The following is a 19,483-nucleotide window of genomic DNA, read 5'->3' as shown; positions in this document are numbered from 1 at the left end:
ATAATCAATAACAAAAAATAAAGGGTGTCTAAATATTTTTTGATTTCTGTCCAAACTACTATAAACGTTATCCCCCAAAATCCCATTAATTCATTTTAATGCTATAGTATGACTTTTTTTTAATCATATTTCGGACAACGTATGTTTTTATAACAACCACCAACTGATGAACCTTTAGTCTACCTATGCGAGTACACTTTCTCGCTGCCACACTTTTGACTTGTTACAAACCTTTTCTCGTTTGTAAACACAGATTACATTTGGTTAAAATAAGAAGTCCAAACTCTACCCCCAGAGATTGTTTTATGGCTGCCATAGCACAAGATGATACACTTTATACATTCATACAGTATTAATGTTCTATTAATGAAGAATAAATCAATATTTACCACCATTTACAACCTTTCAAAACAATGTAGTGTGCGGTTATTCCAGTGTTTCACATCTGTAAATATTGGGGTCTAAGTAAAGCTTGTTTTATAAAGTGTAGGCACATGTGTGTTTAAGTCAAGTAATCATTTGTGAAGACAAGTTAAATGTCTCTCTCAGAAGACTTTAAATCCTGCGCTTGTAAACTTGCTGGCTTACAAAAAGCCACTCTTCATGGCTCAATGTCTTATTTGCTCTTCTCATCTAGACCACTCTCAGCCCTGAGGGCCTGGCTGCTGGCAGAGATGAAGTTGACCCAGTGCTGAAGGTCCTCTGGAAACTCAGGGCACTCCACCTGCAAAGAGCAAACCACAAGCTCAGTGTCCTCCCGTCTTTACATTATTTCCTCCAAGGTACAACTAGCATCTGTGTTGAACTTCCCTCCTTTTCCTTTCTTACCTTCCTTTTGCACAGGTGTTGCATGATCTTGTCCGGGCTGCTGCGTATGACACTCTGCTTGCAATACATGACAGCACACACCAACCCGTCTTTTGTTGACACGAATCTCTGCTCCAAAAAAAAGGCTTTGTCATCCCAAGTGACGATCCGACTCCGCAGCTCATAACCCTCACCTATACACAGAGCCCTGCGGTAACGGATGGTGGTGGCCCCCACGACCATTGAAGCTTTGAGGGCTCGGGTGGCCTTGAACACACCGTTACGCATGTAGAGGGAGAAGCGGGCAAAGTCACACTCGCGCAGGTAACGAGCATTGTTCATGTGGCACATGTCGATGTCGTTTGTATTGACCCGGCCGGTCAGGATCTGCTCCGCTGTGACGTCCCGGACTGGAGGCTGAAACCAGGCCCGCAGGATCACCGCAGCTGCCCGCAGGAAGTACCACACATCCAGACAGCAGAAGAGAGCCAGCAAGGCGGCGAGCACCCACAGGACCCACCACATCTCTCTAGGGAAAGAACAAAACAAACAACAACAGTGGAGTTAATACTATTTATGAGAGTGAGGTTATTAAAGGATAAACAACATATCCCATAAAATTTTTTAAAAAAAACCCACCAACAATGAACTGATCCTACTAACAAGTAGAACCTGCTTAGCCAAGAGTCCCCAGCGGGACCTTTACTGCATGTCATTCCCTTGCTCGCTCTCCTCCTACATTTACTATCTTAACAGTGACTGGAAAATAAAAGGAAAAGAAACCTCCTTATGTGTTTCATTACACTTAATATCTCTAAATAGTTACAAAGAGATTAAACCCCCCATCATAATTTATGTAAAGGCTTGTATAGGAATCTGTTATTTTAAATTCACTCAAAAGCCTGTAAAACAGTGAGGATAAAATTAAACAAAAGTTTGACTGGTTTAAAACAATAATTCTCCTTTCTTATGCAGGCACATATTTTCTCATCTGCACTTCATTACATGTTACAAAAGTTATAATTTACCCTTCTGGAAGTGCAGTATGCTGCTGGGACTTTAAGTTTGATCCAGGGTGGGTCTCTCACTGCCCATTCCCGGAGGCAATACATCCATTATTTTGAATCGCTAACAGAAAGCTCCCCACAGACAGCAGGATTAGTTTTAGCTCAGTTGTCTTGTGTCAGAGTGAGTTTCAGAGCGAGTTTCAGAGTTTCCCTTGTGAACTGATTTAAGAAAACTTGAGGGTGCAAACAGGTTTTGCAGGAAAGGCAAGTTACCTCTGCAAAACCTGCATGTCTTCAGCAAACATAGAACAAGTCAAAGATTTCCACATAGATTACTGGAGATTTTAACAGTTATTGCAGGACCCCCCCAAGAGTTGTTGGGTTATAAATGAGAGGCCTGATTAGTACATTAAAATAATAATTATGAGCCTGGGCCGTGACTTTAGAAGTAATAGTCAATAAATCACAGTACTTACTCTAGTTAGAAATCACATTCTCATATTATTTTACAATTTCAGAAATATCGCCCACAACGGCGCAATGTAATATTTTGTGATTTTAAATGTAAGCTACGGCAACCACGAACTTTTCAGGTCTGAATTAAAAACACGTTAAAAACACGTTGTTTTCAGTGCAATATTACAGCGAATTAAACAAACTGACAAAAAGTTAAGAATACTTACAACTTGTTAGGGAGAATAACACTCACCTACTGTCTATTTCATCCGTTTCCACTCAAATCTGCAGACTCAATGGCATTCTGACTTGAGTAAAGTATTTAGTACTTCCGGTTACAACCTTCAAAATAAGGGCAACCTGCTGGAAACGCTTTTACCGCTCAGGCAAGAGAAACGTAAAAAAGCTGAAATTAGACTAATTCAGTTGGAAAAATTAGCTGATAACGTTGTAAAATGACGTGCAGGGAGATAACATGAGTCTTTATATTTTTTTAAATTAAAGAACATTTAATTTGTGGGTTGTGTGATTCACTTCCTGTTAACTGGAAGTGACGTAAGTTAGAACGTGTTGCAATGATTGATTGTTCATTCACATAAACTACTGCTCGTAATGTAAAAGGTCACTGCACTTTGTTCAACGACTTACAATTACGTTTTAATACTATCTTTCTCAATATAAGGTCAACTGTCATTTGATAACATCATTTATATATTCTTTAAATTCATTATATTTCATAGAACATGTGTAAACATTTCAAATGTACTAATAATCTTATTGAGAGTCCCTTTGAGGAAATCAGTGAGTTAGGTTTTGCTATATACATTTGTCTTAAGTCATGGCTTATAAGTATTATAAAGTATGAATATTACAATTTATATTCCTAAAATTAACATCAATGGTGAACATAAAAAAAGGCAGCCACCAAAGCATTTTTGGATGTTATTTTATAATAACAAGCAACACAAATGCAAAATTTGCACTTTCATTCGTTACTCCAAAAAAAACATGCATACACAAAACACATTCACAATTTTACAACTCGAGTAATGAAAGTGTGTATTAAAAACAACAACACCAAGCACTTACTAAACTGATTTTCAGAGATGAATTAGGCTTTTCTAACTTACTCACTTGTTTGTAAGAGTGTAAGGTGTGAGAAAAATCACCAAACCAAATCAATCGGGCAATAACCAAACACAATTTAAACCAACACGCAAGTGTCCACTCTTCAGCTATTACATGCTTTCCTGTCAGTCAGTGTGAATATCATTCATCAAAGTTTTTCCTCCACAGATTCACTGAATTTGTAGAGATCTGTGACTCATCACCATTTTCTTCATGCCCCGGTCAGAAGTTATGTCACTCATTTCAAGCTCGTTTCCTGGGCCAGCCATCGGATCATACTGGTGTCTGGAAAAGAAAGAAGTGGTTTCACAATCCCTGTTGCCGTTTGCAATCAGAGCTTAATATGTATAATTGAGACAAAATGTTAACTTTTGACTCTTTTACAAGTAGGTTGGTGATAAACTGGTTATGAGTCAGGTTAGCAGCCACTAACACAGCCACACTTCACTTTAAATTAGTGTCAAGAGCAGTAAATTAATTTACCGTTTGAGGTGTTCCTCAATGGCCTTGCGCTCATACACAGTCCCATATACTGTTTTCACAGGATCAACAAACATCTTCTCGGTGAGAGGACAGATCAGATGCTGGGGAATAAACTGGGGCACAGCATCCACCAGTTTCTTCAGAGAAAAAAAAAAAAAGACAAGTGTGTTTAAGTAGAGGCGATACAAAAGTCATTAAATAAAAATGGAATCCACAAAACTTGTAGATATACCAGCTCATTCACCTTCTCAATGTCATCCAGCGACTTTTCCGCATTTTCCTGCGTGTGTTTCTTAGCTTCTCGTTCATATGCGTCGCGGCTCGTCAGGAATTCTTCAGCCAAAATGCTTCCAAAAGAAGTTTGATATTTAAGTCAGTTTCTCTAAATATGTCATTACAGGTATCACATAGTATTTTTGAAATCTATGTGGACTATACAGTATTATATTCTTAGATTTGTAGCTATAATAATGTCTAAATGAAAAACAACGGAAACAAGAGCACAACTCTAAAATCCGCAGTGTGACTGTGTGGGTTTCGTAATGCTGTTATTGTATAAGAAACGCCAAAGGAAATGTTTTCACAGCACATGATGAAAGCTGTTCTTCCAGCTCAATATTAAATCACAAATCCAAAAACATTTTGTTCAAGATGTGCATTTTCCAACCTCCCAGCTCTCGCTGCATTAAGACATTAAAAGATCAAGCAGGTGGAGTCACTTCAAGAAGAACTTAAAAACATGAATATTAACATTTACATCTCACCTGTCCAGCGGATCGTCGGGCTCGGGGATGATGAGCAGTCCATACACAGCATCAAAGACCTCTCTCATGGTGATGTGGGCATTGTAGTTACGGTCAAATATGTTGTGGCAAATGCGGCCGACACTGTTGACATTGCAGTGATACACCTGCCGTCATGTTAAGAAATACTCGCTACAAAGAAACATGTACAGTACGCTGTGTGCAATCACTTAAATTTCCATTATAGAACGCAAATTAGTCAAAAAGAAGCAACATTTATGGAAATCAACGCAATATAAATACCGTGAAGACGTCTAAATGCATTGCATTATAAAAGGTTTTCTTCTGCTTGTACTTTGGGAGGATACATGAGTGACAAAGCGAACAAGTGGAGGCTTCACTGGGTAGTCAGGACCAAACTGGCAGTACAGCTCAAACACTCCTTTCTCATACGGTGTGTCAGGAGGGCCTTGCATGAGAATCCTCCAGAAGGCTGAAAAGATTAGAAAATAACTGATCATTGTTGCTATAAAAGTATAACATTAAATCATCAATAGCTGGCTGAACTTAACACAACAAAGAGAGCAGTTTAGAACTAAATGGTCAATAAAACAATTAACATTAGCTGCATCCCAAACGACCAAAGATGAATCTTTACTGCGGGTCTGGCAGACAACAAAGTTCAGGTCATATAAAATACTCACAAAAATACATCAAAAACACACTTCAACGGAGACCGTGTCACTTACTGAAGTCCGACTGAGACGGAAAGACTCTGAAGAAGGGATGCGGGTCACAATGCAGATTCTTGAGCTCCTCCAGGATACGCCTGTCCTTCTCCATGAAACGCCGACCCTTCGACTCCTGAATCTTCTTCTTCAGAGCACTGTCACAAATTAATGCTCAGATGTAATTCAGGCATCTTTAATATACAAACATCACGAGGCTTAGAGATTCATCTTTGGTTGTTTGTCAACACGATAATTCATAACTGTCAGATGACACCGATTTCATTTTTGTGTCGGCTGCAAAATCTGACCCACAAGTGGGAAAGTAAAGTTCTGTACCAATTGGCTGACAAACAAATAATTAAATACAGTTTGTTAGGTTAGGCACTCGACAGCTCCGATTGCCAGTTATGTCAAGCTGCTATCACAACCACGGACACACATTCCATACAACACGTCTGACTAAGCAGGTTAAAAGCGGCTTTTTATTTGACCAGGTTTGTTATCAGTGAGTTTGTCGCTCACCTCTCCGTCATGGTCACTTTGCTGTTTATCTGGCTTGGCAAGGACGTCTCTGGATATTCATCATACCCATGAGTAGCGAAGACTCCTGTTAATGTGCACTATAAAATAGCATAGAAAAAAATATATATAATGAAGACATGAGTTGAAGGAGTTGGTCTATAATCAGCTCTAAATGGATGACCGTAGCAGATGCTGTAACTGACCTCACTGATGGAAGATGGGTCGAGTTTTTCCTTTGGTTTCCTCTGCTCCAAAGACAAAACTGTCTCTATCTCAAAGAGCTTCAGACCGTCTTTGGTTGTCTGCGGTTTGAAACAACAACCACCTGCGAGCAATGAGGACGTGGCGGATTGATACAAAAAAAACGTCTGAATAATTAAACAGTCAAAAGATATTAAAAGAAAATGTTTAATGCACAAGTCGCTGACGGGAGTTTACACGATGCATGTTGCCACATAGTGTGCTGGTTGAAATCATGACTTCTGTTTCCTCTAATGGCTGCTGTTTGATGTCACTTGGCAACAGTGGAGTAGGAAGCAGTGGATGTATCGTCAACTCCTCTGACTCGCCTACTTCGTCTCCTGAGACTGCTGCGTGTTGTTGTGTTTAGTCAGTTTTTTGCTTTGATGTTCACCAAAACCAGACTTCTGAGCTGATTCCTTTCTAGAAATAGATGCGTATACGTCAACAACTGTTACATAAAGGTTGTCGAGTAAAACACACGGCAGCTCGTGTAGATATAAAATGTAAATTTTTGGCCATTGTTACACCGGACAACAGCCATTTTCTCACTTTTGTAATACAGTTTAGAATGAAATAATAACAATCAAATTATCCCAGAAATGCAGTTGATGTGCCATTCATGGTTCAGTTAATCACAGTTATATAGATAAGAGCAAAAAAGACACAAAAAAAGTTTAACTGCACTTCGCCACAGAATTATCGATGTATTACAGATAGGCATTAAAAAAAAAAAAAAATATTATTTAATATTAGTCAGGAACTACTTGACTATTATTGAAGAGTTTTCACTGCACCTTATTTTACTTTACTTTTTTAAATGACGACCACATGGAACCTTTTGACAGTTGTTGTAGTCTTTGCATGTTTCTCCTGTTTGAACCGTAGCATCTAATCTCACAGCACCACGATGTTTTACCTGTACCTGGCGGTAATTTGTTCTTCTTCTTTTTTTGTTTTTTTAACCGCAGTTGGGAAGCAAGTTGTTGTCCGTTACCGCTCCCTTCTGACAGTAGTAACGCAGAACTACCAGGCGGCAGCAAAAATTCAACAATATTCACAAACTATTCGATTTTTTTAACGAGTATTGGAAAATCATGACCCATACTTAGTGTATATAGCCTCATATTAATGTATTTGGTGATTATACTCAACTCAGAATAAAGCTTTACCTGTTGCATTGCTAATTCCATGTAGCATGTCGTTCTCCACATTTCCAAGAAGGATTGAATCAACGACGATGTCTGATTTGAGCAGTTTGGCTGTAACAGCGGCTGGCTCTATTGAGGATCTACGGAAAGATGAAAATAGTCAAATTAATGATGTCAGCTGCTTCAACAACAAAAAAAAACTGTCTGTAGTTGAGATCTCACAGAAGAAAATGACTCAATAGAGGACAAGCTGTTTGATCAAAGCTTATTCAATATCAATGTCTGAAATAAAAGAAAATGTTTTCAACACTACAACGGTTACAAACATGAGCATTTGCAGAACTGATTATAATTATTATAACCATCCATCTCATTAGTTAGTGGTATCTGGTCTAGCTGTGATGGTTCAAAAAAATGCATTAGTTAACACATGTTCAACTCTAAAGGTAAAAATGGCACAGAGAAGGAAATTTACCCAGAATCATTTCCATCAGTGAGACACATGATGCGAAGTCTACAATCTGGAAACCTCATCTTGACCTTTTCCAGCTCAGACGCCCCTCGTCGTAGTGCGTCGTACAGCAGAGTGCATCCACTCGCCTCGAGGTCACGGATGTGCTCCTAAATAAGTGAAACATTACTTTCTGAAAATAGCAGCGCTTTGAGTGCACCTATTTAACATTTATAAGTGATAAATAAACAAATGAAAAATGTAATCAGTTAATAAGGGTTTTTTCACATTATAATGTATTAATGAGTTTGTCAACAACTATAATGCCTTCCGTGTGCAAACATAACCGAAAGCTTCACAAAAATAAAGCATAGCCCACCTGTAATTATATAAAATAAACCCAAATAGAAATTATTATGGTTGACAAATATTCCCTTTAATATCCTTCATTATAAAGTGCTACAAACTATTTATATTATACTTGCAATTTCTAAATACAAGGACTTAAGTTTTAACATGAAGGTATTTAATATAAATCAACTGTGTCTGTACACTGTGGAGAACCCCCTTTGCTCAGGATGTTCATGTCAATAAAAACAGACACGCATAACATTGGTGACATGCAGTAATAAGTACATTTACCTTGAACTTTTCCAGATTTTCAGTGAATGTGTGAAGGGTTTTCACCATGGAGTCAAACTTCACAAGCCCAATGACATGGTGGAAGTTGTAAGCCATGCTCCTGGTGGCAAAGTTATCGAAGAGCTCTTTCACAGCGTGAATTTTCATTATTTCCGCACTTCCATAACACTCTTCTTCCATGGAGGAGCTTGTATCTATCAGCACCTTACAAAACAAAACCAAGAACATCAAATGTACGTTTGGACAACTGTTGGTGATTCAGTAGAAATTTCCTCACAACAAAAACATTTTTTTAGTTGGCCATTTTCTCCCTAGTGTTACCAGTATCGCCTCTTTTGGAGTCCTGGTTGTGACAAATGATCGGTCATCTCTGTGATCGCCAGTCCTGTGTTAAGAAACATCATCCGCAAAAAAATTTTTCATTATGGTACACATGCAAAAAAAAAAATATATATACACCAGCTAAAAAGCATGGGCTATTCTTTCAAGCTTTAAAAAGTTTATAATAAACACACACTAGCTTGTACAACAGGGAAAGAAAATATGATTGAAAATTGGGATTATAAGCGAAGATGAAAACTTCACTAGAATACCTTTGTCTTTTACACTGCCTCTAGGATAAAAAAAAAAAAAATTCTGACCAGTTTTAAAGCCATTAGGAAATAAACAATATAAAGCTCTAAAGGTCTATTTTGTACTCATCTAATCACACAAAATAGTGTAAAGTAATTCTTTTGCCGACTCCATTTTGTTTTGATTCAAGTACTCACTTGGCTGCCAGTACGTTCACATCCACTCCTTTCTGTTTTCCGTCCAGACAATCGTGCACTATGATCATATCACTGGATCCTTTGTCTTTATGCATGTAAACGCCGAGGTTGTCTGACAGAGGAAAAAAGACAACAAAAAAAACATAAAAAATTACACAGCTCCCTGCAGACATGATAAATGATACTTCACATAGGAGATAATGATAATATGGAAACCAGTGTTCATCTCTTTCAGGCTAATGTAGAATTACTGCCTGTAATCTGTTGGGAGGCAGAGAGCAAAGAAGGCATTGCTATAAGACTTAAAAAAAAAAACTGTGAACACTTAATATGTGCAAATGCCTTTGGTTATTTTTTTTAAGTTTGTCAAAGGATCAATTTGAAACACTGCACAGGAGGGGTGACTTTTTAAATGTACATTTAAAACCAGAGGAATTTATTTTGCGTTTCAAAAATATCCCGAAGAACAAGCTGGGTGATCTAATGCCCGATAGGTCCATATTTTTTGCTGCGAGATACACTGGGTACACATTTTTGTAATAGATGACTTCTTAAAAGTGACAGTGCAGTTTTAAACATACTGTGTGCACTGAGCTGATGAAGTACCTTCGCTCAGCAGAACAAGGCAACATTGATCATGTCCCAGCTCCTTCAGCTGTAGTGGTGGGGTCACATTGAGATGAGGGAAAGACTTCAATTTCTCCACCATACTTGCAAAAGTCCGTTGAATATCGACCTGGAAGCTGTAATTTAAATGTATAGATGAATGAAAAAGTCTGTTGTAAAAGCAAAATCAGGTTTTTCTTGCTGCAATCCCTCCAGTACATACTGGCCATTAAAGTGGACAGAATTTTGTGAAATAATCATTTAAGAATAACTTTTGTTGAGTGCATTAGATAATATATGTAGTTGATTTATAATTAAAATTAATCATTTTAAAGCTCACTTTAAAGCCACTGTACTCCATCTAACATAAAAACCCTGTCAGTTAGGCTTGCTAAAATTTGTAAGTTTGACCACAGGATGGCACTGTGCAACCTGTCATAGATCAAATTCAAAAGGGTTCCTTGTTTTTTTGTGAGGGAACATGCATCATGAGAACAAACTTGTAAATTTTTAGCCACTTGGTCTGGTCTTGTTCATTAAGTCTATTGCAGTACTAGAAAAGCATTTTAACTGCTTAGTTGTGCATCGGTGCAAAAAATATTTAAACACAAACATGCCACAATATATCTACTGAGAATAAAGTGCAAAAAATATTAACATCAAACGGTCGACAACAGCTTCAAGGCTGTCAGTAAATAAAAAAATGCCAGTAGTTTTGTTCAGAGAATTAACTTGACACACACTTCTGACCAGACGTCTTGTCATGATGAATCCAGAGAGGATAAGTTCTGACGAATCGAGGCAAGCTGAGCAGGATTTTTTCGATGTCAGTGGCTCTCTGCAGTGAACTTTCGGTCAAAGGCTCTTTGGTGCAATTTGGAATTTTCTCTCCATCTAAACAAAAAGAACAGAACAGGAAATCAAGAAGATAATGACACATTATATTCCAAGAAAAAAAAAAAATACAACACCACCTGGGTGTGTGACGTAACAATAAAGCAAGTCATTTTTCAGAGCAGTATGGCAAAGTAGAAGATTTTGATAACCTTGATGATGCATTAGATGTGCCGATTTTCCCAAACTGCAGTTAAGAGCCTGTCTCCATGTTATCACGTCACTGTAGCCGTTTCTTTCAGTTTTCTATCTTTATTCCATACACTATTTAAAATGATTCGGCTTAAAAAAAAAAGATGAAAAAATGTCCAGATCTGTTTGTCCAGATAAGTCAAGATGTTCACGGAAACATACCACTCCATTTCATGGGGATGCTTCACAGTAAACACCTTTGTCATCACTTCTCCATGTACAAAGAAAACGCTTTTCAAAACGCAGCTCTCTAACTTTCCTACAGTGTGTTCTATCCTGCTGTTGTATTCATCTGAATGTGTTACAGCAATGAAAAGTTTCAATGGTGGAAGAACTTACTTTGTTAAAAGCAACAATACAACAGTGTGGATACAAAAAACAAAAAACAAATCCTAAATTCAAAATGGTATTTGAATAGAAGTGCAAAATCTTTAGCAGCAAAATGTACAGAAATTGAAGTGAAGAGGGAAAGTTTAAAAAAAAAATATACACAATATATATTTATTGTTGTATTACTGTGTAAGTATTACAGTACCCGGATGAAGGTGGAGCTATTTTCAATTATTTTAGGTTATATTGGATATTCTATAAGACCAGACGTTGAGTATTTATTAATAATATTTTGTATTAATAGTCTTAATCTGCAATGTAATGAGTAACTGGAGTGGAGAAGGAAAACAAAATATTAATTAGCAGTAAAAAAATAAAAAAATAAAAAAATAAAGTACTCTAAAGTACAATACATTAAAAAGTTTAATGTTCTAGTTTTACCATTGATTTTCTGGAGAACAGATGCTCTTTCAAAGGCACCTGGTACTCCAGGTACTCTGACTGGTTCACAGAAGTGGTTACTGTCTTCACCCATAAGACTGATTGGAGCGTAGACTTCATTTTCTGCCGTCTGTTTCTGTCAAAATAAAACCAAGTATGATACATTCACGATGTTAACTCTAATCAATCCAAACTTTCACAAAGGTATTAAGTGATAACAATATACACACGTAATACTGGAAATTAGCACACTAACATTTAAAAAAAAAAAGAACATATATCATTCAAAGCTAAATATTATTACTGTACCTTTGTTTTTGTAATGAGATGTGACCAGCAGTACAATGAATTCTCAAAGACATCCAGGTCTTTGATGAATTTCTCCCCTCGCTGTGATCCTAGTTTGGGCAAAAGCTCTCTGAAGAGCATGTACAAGCCTTCAACAACTGCAATCTGCAAGGAAACAATCACAGCACATATGAAGAAAACGTCACTGGTGAATGCAAAAATGGAACAAACCGAGTGAATAAATCATGATTCCATTAAAAATAAGGAGCAATAAGTGAATAACTTTGTACCGCTCCACTGTTAAGCGTGAGTTAAACCGAATTACAAAAAACTTTTTATCACTTGCGGAATTTTTCCGCTATCATTCATGAACTAAGATGTTGGCTATTAAGGTATAAAAACGTCAAGCAGTTGTGTGTGACGCCACATTATTGACCAATATGCAGTATTATGCAAAGTCTTCAGGCACTTAAGATGTTGTTATCGTTCATGCAATAACGTCTGGGAAGCTGTACATAATGTATAAATAGTCAAACTATGTTGTAATTAAAATAATTCGGTACAATACAACAGACAAACAGGAGATAATTTACCACCTTATCTTGTTTACCTTCTGGTTCCTGGTGATCGTTTCATTCCTGCAGAATAACTGATGCAAACTTTGGGCGAGAGGGTTACAGGCAGTCAGTTTTCGTATGTAGGCAATCAGTTTATCCTTGGCTAATTTTGATTGCAGGCTCTAGAAGTAACAAAAAAAACAGAAGCATTTGAAAACCCCTCCATTAGATAACAAGAGTGGCAAACTTTTCAGGGCAGTTTGGTGAATTAATGTCAGCAAAGAAACAATGTGTTATAAATCTCTGCTTACAACAACATAAAGAGAAGACAAGAACACGGTGATTCCTTTCAAGGTTTGTGGCACCGAAGGCATGACATCATTGATGTAGGTCTCATTGTACGGAGTCCCCTCAGAAAAGGTGGACAAGGAGAAGACAACTGTTGACCCCTCAGAGATTCCACATGTTTGCAGCGTGTCACCACTCGAGTGTGAATCTCTGCAAATACAGCAAAAACGCCAGAGAGTAGAAGTACTGTATGAGCACCAAGTAGTATACCAGGAAATAATTGGACTCATCTGACAATATAATGTTTGATGTACTAATTCTGAATTACTTGTAATGAAGGACATGTACTGGGACTCCACTTGCATTTGACAGATTGCGTCTTAGACTTGCCATTGTGTCATTTTCCAAGTCCACCATCACCTCAAAGTCTCCCTAAATAAGTAAACAAGAATGTTAAAAGGTACCGAATTATTTTCAATAAATTCTTTGTATATATGTTGACAATATAAGGTCAGATTTCAAAAGCATTTCCTTCTATGAAACAAAAACAAACCAACACAAAGACATCACTTGGGGCCCTAAAGCAATATGTTGGCTTGTGTTTTCTTCAGATCTCGAATATGAAATCTGATTAATTTGATCTCATTATTACATAGTACATCAATCATTTTTCGAACATCAGCAGTTGGATCGTGAGCAACATATTTAAGACATACCTTGAGCATGATGTGGCACCGAATGACATTTGTTCCAGTGGCTTCATTCGATTCTCTCATTGGCATTTGAGGAGCCTGTGTCAGGTTTTCTTTTGGTGTAAATATGGCATAGATCACAGCACCGTTCTCAATATGTCGGTCTTTCAAAGACCCTGAATAACAAGACAATAAAAATAAAAAGCTGAACCAGAAGTTGTGCCAATAAAGTGAACTTTACAAGTATTTATGTCTACTACAAATCAACAGTTCAAAAGCTTTTTTTTTTTTTTTTTTTTTTTTTTTTTTTTAAATCTTTGTAAAATAGTTACAATAACCCTTCATTTAGCAGCTGCCTCTCCAAAAATGTAAACTCACATGTGTTGAAGAAGGGATCATCTGTCAAGGGCATCCCATCGACTGTGTAGAGACAGACTCCTTTGGTGTTGTCGACTTTTTCAAAGTGGCAGATTCCTACCATCAGATCTTCAACTGTGTTCTGTGCTGGATCCAAATCTGTAACATTAAAATATAAAACATTACACCTCATTTATGCTTCCGTTATGTAAAGGGTGGTTTATGTTTAGGACATGGTTTTTGCAGGGTCACAAAGCACTTGAAGTTAAAAACTTGAAGGTAAACTGCCATCTTGCACTTTACTATAAACAATTCAAAGGGAAGGCTCAGGTTAATGATCTTTAAAATATGTCTGTTTCATACCTTCAATATGTTTTGGTTCAGGACATTTGGGGTATGTGTACTGCAGACAGAACGACTTCATTGATTTCTGCACAGGCCTCACACTTTGAACTTGCCGCTCTGGAGCGTTCAGTGTTTGAATGAAGTTTTTCATGGCTGAAAACCGATTCTTTTCTACATGAGTCAAACCTGCAAAAAGGCACACACAAAACAACGTCAGAGTTTTTCAAAAATGTGTTCACTCACCTTTAAAAATAGGGTAATATTCTGACTGTCTTTTTCTTCCACAGCTGGACCTACATGAAGACCACTGAAGAAGCCTTCACGTATCCCAGTTTTCACAAAAGATACAGGTACCTGAACTGAACTGAACCAGATGCTGAACGGGCGTGGAAGCCAAACCAACGCATATATGCTGTTGATAAGACCGATCTACGCCCTCAACCAACCATCAAGTATTCCAAGAAGCTTCCGATTCTGGGTTTGTTTATATATTTTAGTCTTAGTTCTTATGCACACACAAACAAATTTGAAGTGTTCAAGACCCTTGGTTTCTGCTGAATTAAGAGTCATTTTGTAACCTTTGTTGAATAAAAAGTAATTGACGAGATCAACTCCTGTGTCTGACATTTGGTTTTTAAGTAAAGCTTACCTTTTCTGAATCGCTAATGTTTAATTAGTCATATCGATTTATTATTGATAATATATTCAGAGTTTATGTTACTCCCTTTTTTTTAAGTAATCAGTTGTGTAATGTATTGAGAAATATTTAGTATTTTTGACTTAAAACAAGGGGTGAAATCTACCCAAACAAACCGAGTGCAAATTGTTACCTCACTTTTATTGAGTAGATTATATAGGTTTATTTTTACAGTGCAAGTTAATGCATGTTTTGGCATTATCCTCGAAAAACAGATAACATTTCATTAATCAACTGTTGGATTGCTAATGGTGATGCTGTTATTGAGCACATTAAGAAGCAAAACTGTCAGAAACACTTCACAACTTACAATCAAAAACGGTTACGCAACAAACTACATTCTCCAAATCTTACAAAGGTTAACATTTCTGACGGTGCCATCAATTAAAATTATATTTCAATCAAAAAAAAAAAAGACTATAGTTGTAATTTCCACTTGGGCTGCAACCACATTTTCTTCACATTAACATAACTATCAATTTATTTGCATTAAAAAATCCTTATGGCCTAAAAAGTTAAAATTTTTCACGTAATTAACATTCAAAACTGAAAATCAAAGTTTACCTTTGGAACAGTGTGAACATTTATTCATATTAAGCACTCTTACCCATGTTGTTTAGATCTTCATCTGACAGACCATCCACGAAATCTCTCTCATCTTTTACACCCAAATGGAGAAACTGGTTGTAATAGGACTCCAGTCTGAACTGTTCAAGCAGGTTGACTACTGCACCCATCTAAACAAAGACACCAAGAGACTTTGTCATCACTCTCAATGCATTCTAGAATATTTGTCCCAAATACCAAAGAACAAACACTAAAATCAATAACTAAGAAATTATGATATATTTAATTCGAACTACATTATTGTCCTTGTTAGAAATTTTGGATAAATCAGTCATCCGTGAGAAGAATTCACACATGACTAATTTAAAGAAAACACAGTGTATCTTCCAGATAGGATTCTGTTATAAATAACTATGAACACATAATTTATGCTCACAATGAGATTATGGTCATTTAAAGCATGTACACACGGTTCTAATTGCTTTGCCAGTGTTTAGCAGCCAGCTCATCTTATCCTGCAGGCCTTTGGGGATATTTTCCTATGTTATGCAACACGGGATCAGAGCTTGGCATAACTGCGTTTCTCTAAACAAAGATGGTCTATAAACGTATGCCTAATGACTGTTGAGGACATATGTTGACTCTGGGTTTCAAGCTGAATATAGAAAGAGGAATGTTGACTCTGGCTGGAAAAATAACCTCAAATTACTCAAGACGTATTGGAGGGGAATAGTTTTTTGAAATCTTGGCTGTTCTCAACAGTCTGTGAAGTAGAGCAGTCTGACCACATGTTACAGCGTAATTTCATCTGACCCATGGGTAAAATAAATAAAGGGACAATCTTACCTTAACGTAAATCCAAATATCATACACAACGGCCCTGCGATGCCAGACTCTGTTGTCAGTTTCTTGCTGTTGGAGGAGGTGCCCATCAGAAAATGAAACCTAAGAAAACGAAACCAAACAGAACGAGCTGGAAAACAACACAGGACGAAGCAATCATTACCAGATGTTTTGGGAAATGGGCCAACATGGTCACGGTGTCTTAAAACAGGGTTTACAACAAACAAAAAAAAGTCTAATAGGGTTTTCTGCTCAATAATGACCTGGTTATTACATTACATTTAATTTAGCTGATGCTTTTATCCAAAGCGACTTACAATAAGTGCATTTCAACCATGAGGGTACAAAACCCAGAACAACAAGAATCAAGAAAATACAATTTCTTCAAGAAAGCCAAACTACAAAGTGCTAAAAGTAAGTGCCATTTTAAGCGCTACTAAAGTTCTATTATTCAAGGTAAAGTTGGAAGAGGTGTGTTTTTAGTTTGCGGTGGAAGATGTACAGAGTTTCATCTGTCCTGATGTCGTTGGGGAGTTCATTCCACCATTTAGGAGCCGGGACAGCAAGCAGTCGTGATTTTGTTGAGTGTTTAGCTCGCAGTGAGGGAGCGACAAGCTGATTGGTAGAAGCAGAGCGGAGGGAGCGGGCTAGGATGTAAGGTTTGACCATGTCCTGGATGTACACTGGACCCGATCTGTTCACAGCGCGGTACGCAAGTACCAATGTTTGGAAACGGATGTGGGCAGCTACTAGTAACCAGTGAAGGGAGCGGAGGAGCGGAGTAGTGGGAGTGAATTTCGGGAGGTTAAAGACCAGTCGAGCTGCGGCATTCTGGATGAGCTGCAGAGGTCGGATGGCACGAACAGGTAGACCTGCCAGGAGGGAGTTACAATAGTCCAGACATGAGATGACCAGAGCCTGGACCAGAACCAGAACCTGGACCAGAACCTGCGCCGCCTTCCGAGTGAGAAGAGGACGTATTCTCCCGATGTTGTGCAGCATGTATCTACAGGAACGTGTTGCAGTGATGTTGGCAGTAAGAGAGAGTTGACTGTCGAGTGTCACGCTGAGGTTCCTAGCAGTCAGGGTCGGGGATAACACAGAGTTGTCCAAGGTAGTAGCCAGGTCGAGGGTGGGAGAGTCTTTCCCTGGAAGGAAGAGCAGTTCGGTCTTGTCGAGGTTGATTTTCAGGTGGTGTGTGGACATCCACTGAGAGATGTCAGTCAGACAGGCAGAGATTCGTGCAGCTACCTGTGTTTCAGATCGGGGAAAAGAGAGGATCAGTTGGGTGTCATCAGCATAGCAGTGGTAGGAAAAGCCATGCGAGTGAATGTCAGAGCCGAGAGAGTTGGTGTACAGAGAGAAGAGGAAGGGACCCAGGACGGAGCCTTGAGGGACACCAGTAGTGAGAGGACAAGGTTCAGACACAGATCCTCTCCAAGTTACCCGGTAGGTGCGGTCGTTGAGGTAGGATGAGAACAGGGAGAGAGCAGAGCCTGAGACACCGAGGTCCTGAAGGGAGGAAATAAGGATCTGGTGGTTCACTGTGTCAAATGCAGCAGAAAGGTCAAGAAGGATCAGGACAGAGGAGAGAGAGGCTGCTCCAGCAGTGTGAAGCTGCGGGATAGAGAACAGAGGAAAGGTTACGGTGTTGGTGTGACCGAGTGCGAGGCCTATAGTATCTACGAGTAGATATACCCACAGGTATGGAAAGTACACACATACTCAGATGGCGGTAGTTCTACTCAGCCTCCCCCTGTGACTCCAACGAAAGACTCCTCTGTCTTTACCCTCCGTGTCTTTATACAACGAGTCCTCGCTGAAGCTGACGCTTCAAACACTTCCTGGTTTTACAACAGGGTTGGCTACAGCTGGTCAGACCACACCCCTTGGTCACCCCTCCCGTCACCAGGTGTTACAAATGGGCGGGAATGGAATCACACCACTGATTACTAAACAACAAAAACTTTCACACAGTCTCTAGATTTTGTCCCTACTTCTCTCAGAGTCTTTTTACCTCAAACTGGTGGAAAGTCAAATACAACTTAGGCCTTCATAGAATTGGAAATAAAAGAGCAGCAGTTTAACTCTTAACTTGTTCTCAAAGACTCAGTTACTTGAGTGAACCCAAGAACCCAATCACAAACAATTCCAGCTACCAAAAAAACAGACAAGCTTTAGCAGTCAAGATAGCCTAAAACAGCAGATGCAGATAGCAGAGAAGCGTATTTAAAGATTATACTTTGCCTTAGTTCAAGTGATGCAGCGGTATGTAGTCCTCCAAAAGTCAAAAATGCACACGGTTATTAATGGTAACAAATGGTTATTAAACTTTGCAGAGAAACTGAATTTGTTATGATAAGTGTTTAAGAATATACGATTATTGTAAGCATGCAATTAAACATGTGATCACAGATATTTACCCCTGTATATTTTTTATACATGCAAAAAAGGGATTTGGGGTCTGCTCTCTGGAGGACGCACCTCACACGTGAGGTATGACTGTGTGGTTGTTTGAGTTGTCAAACGATTCAGCCAACAGACATTAAAGGCCTACCTGCTACGCCTAAAGTACACATGTAAACGTGTACTTTGGCAAGCTGCAGCAAACGCCACACCTCAGATAGGTGATTTACACGTTCCTACAGGAGCCCCCGTTGTGAGTGCACGAGCCACACCTGCCCGCCCTTGCAATGTTACATTCTGCAGTTTGCGTGTATATTGTGAAGCAGTGCAGTCTCCAGTTAATTCTACGTTAGGCGTGCGGGTGTCTGCTACAGCAGACCAATGACATCGCACGTGCAATGCAGGCGTAGCGTTTGTGCGCATTAGAATCAGGGGTGGCTTACTTTAGCACGCGCCGCATCGATTCACGTGAACTAAAGCACCAGAGCAACACCTACGTCACGTGTGGAAATGGTCTGCACTGGTATAGCGTTTTGTTACCTTTGCGGCCTATTACAGGTCCCTTCATTCACCCACTCACATGTTATGTCTCCTCCGTCTCACCACGAGCGGACCCGGGCCCTAACCCAAGCCCAAAAGGAGGGAAACATGTTTGCATGAAGGAACAGACCTCCTCTCAACTCTTTGTGTGAGCTGGCTGAGACGAGCGAGCTCGGTTCGGACTGTTAATGACCATGCGTTTAATTCCTTTATGTTCTAACCGGGTTTGTCTCTCATTTACACGTCTCTGGAAAAACAAAACAAATGCTCCACTGCCTGTTGGATTATAAGCAACTTCCATTTGGATGT

At 38.7% G+C, this 19,483-nt stretch overlaps 2 protein-coding genes across 5 annotated transcripts; both read right to left on the bottom strand.

The window, feature by feature from the left end:
* Positions 1–290: 290 nt before the first annotated feature.
* On the bottom strand, positions 291–2,574 carry LOC138203287 (protein THEM6-like). Of its 4 annotated transcripts, none has more exons than XM_069158044.1 (3): positions 2,524–2,574; positions 829–1,336; positions 291–724 (listed from the first exon to the last, which is right to left on the bottom strand). In XM_069158044.1, exons 2-3 carry the CDS (start codon positions 1,330–1,332, stop codon positions 617–619), a joined length of 612 nt encoding a protein of 203 aa, XP_069014145.1. In that variant the 5' UTR covers positions 1,333–1,336; positions 2,524–2,574; the 3' UTR covers positions 291–616. The 4 variants fall into 4 exon arrangements, with proteins under 4 accessions (XP_069014145.1, XP_069014146.1, XP_069014148.1 ...); XM_069158045.1 differs by having other exon boundaries at positions 2,498–2,549; XM_069158047.1 differs by having other exon boundaries at positions 2,528–2,546.
* A 635-nt stretch (positions 2,575–3,209) lies between these two features.
* Positions 3,210–16,647, bottom strand: LOC138203094 (uncharacterized). Its single transcript, XM_069157684.1, has 25 exons — positions 16,232–16,647; positions 15,426–15,555; positions 14,140–14,307; positions 13,798–13,935; positions 13,444–13,595; positions 13,056–13,159; positions 12,751–12,937; positions 12,493–12,621; positions 11,904–12,047; positions 11,595–11,730; positions 10,481–10,631; positions 9,738–9,874; positions 9,132–9,243; positions 8,683–8,746; positions 8,362–8,565; positions 7,744–7,889; positions 7,290–7,408; positions 6,081–6,202; positions 5,878–5,975; positions 5,374–5,510; positions 4,993–5,117; positions 4,646–4,791; positions 4,126–4,228; positions 3,882–4,018; positions 3,210–3,683 (listed from the first exon to the last, which is right to left on the bottom strand). Exons 2-25 carry the CDS (start codon positions 15,553–15,555, stop codon positions 3,569–3,571), a joined length of 3,204 nt encoding a protein of 1,067 aa, XP_069013785.1. The 5' UTR covers positions 16,232–16,647; the 3' UTR covers positions 3,210–3,568.
* Positions 16,648–19,483: the final 2,836 nt, after the last annotated feature.

Source organism: Embiotoca jacksoni, unplaced genomic scaffold (genome assembly GCF_022577435.1).
Source record: "Embiotoca jacksoni isolate LCO1_2020_lvr unplaced genomic scaffold, fEmbJac1.0.p SCAF_22, whole genome shotgun sequence".
In the NCBI taxonomy this organism is placed as follows: domain Eukaryota; kingdom Metazoa; phylum Chordata; class Actinopteri; family Embiotocidae; genus Embiotoca; species Embiotoca jacksoni.
Note: the sequence above shows the minus strand (reverse complement) of the source record. Positions and strands in the feature narration are given on the sequence as shown.

Coding starts and splice junctions, on each gene's coding strand:
- LOC138203287 (XM_069158044.1), bottom strand. CDS start 1,332: ATGTGGTGGGTCCTGTGGGTGCTCGCCGCCTTGCTGGCTCTCTTCTGC. Junction 725..828: donor AACACCTGTGCAAAAGGAAG/GTAAGAAAGGAA, acceptor TGCTCTTTGCAG/GTGGAGTGCCCTGAGTTTCC.
- LOC138203094 (XM_069157684.1), bottom strand. CDS start 15,555: ATGGGTGCAGTAGTCAACCTGCTTGAACAGTTCAGACTGGAGTCCTAT. Junction 10,632..11,594: donor TGTTCTCCAGAAAATCAATG/GTAAAACTAGAA, acceptor CTTTTTGTTTAG/ATGGAGAGAAAATTCCAAAT. Junction 7,890..8,361: donor AAAATCTGGAAAAGTTCAAG/GTAAATGTACTT, acceptor TCACTTATTTAG/GAGCACATCCGTGACCTCGA.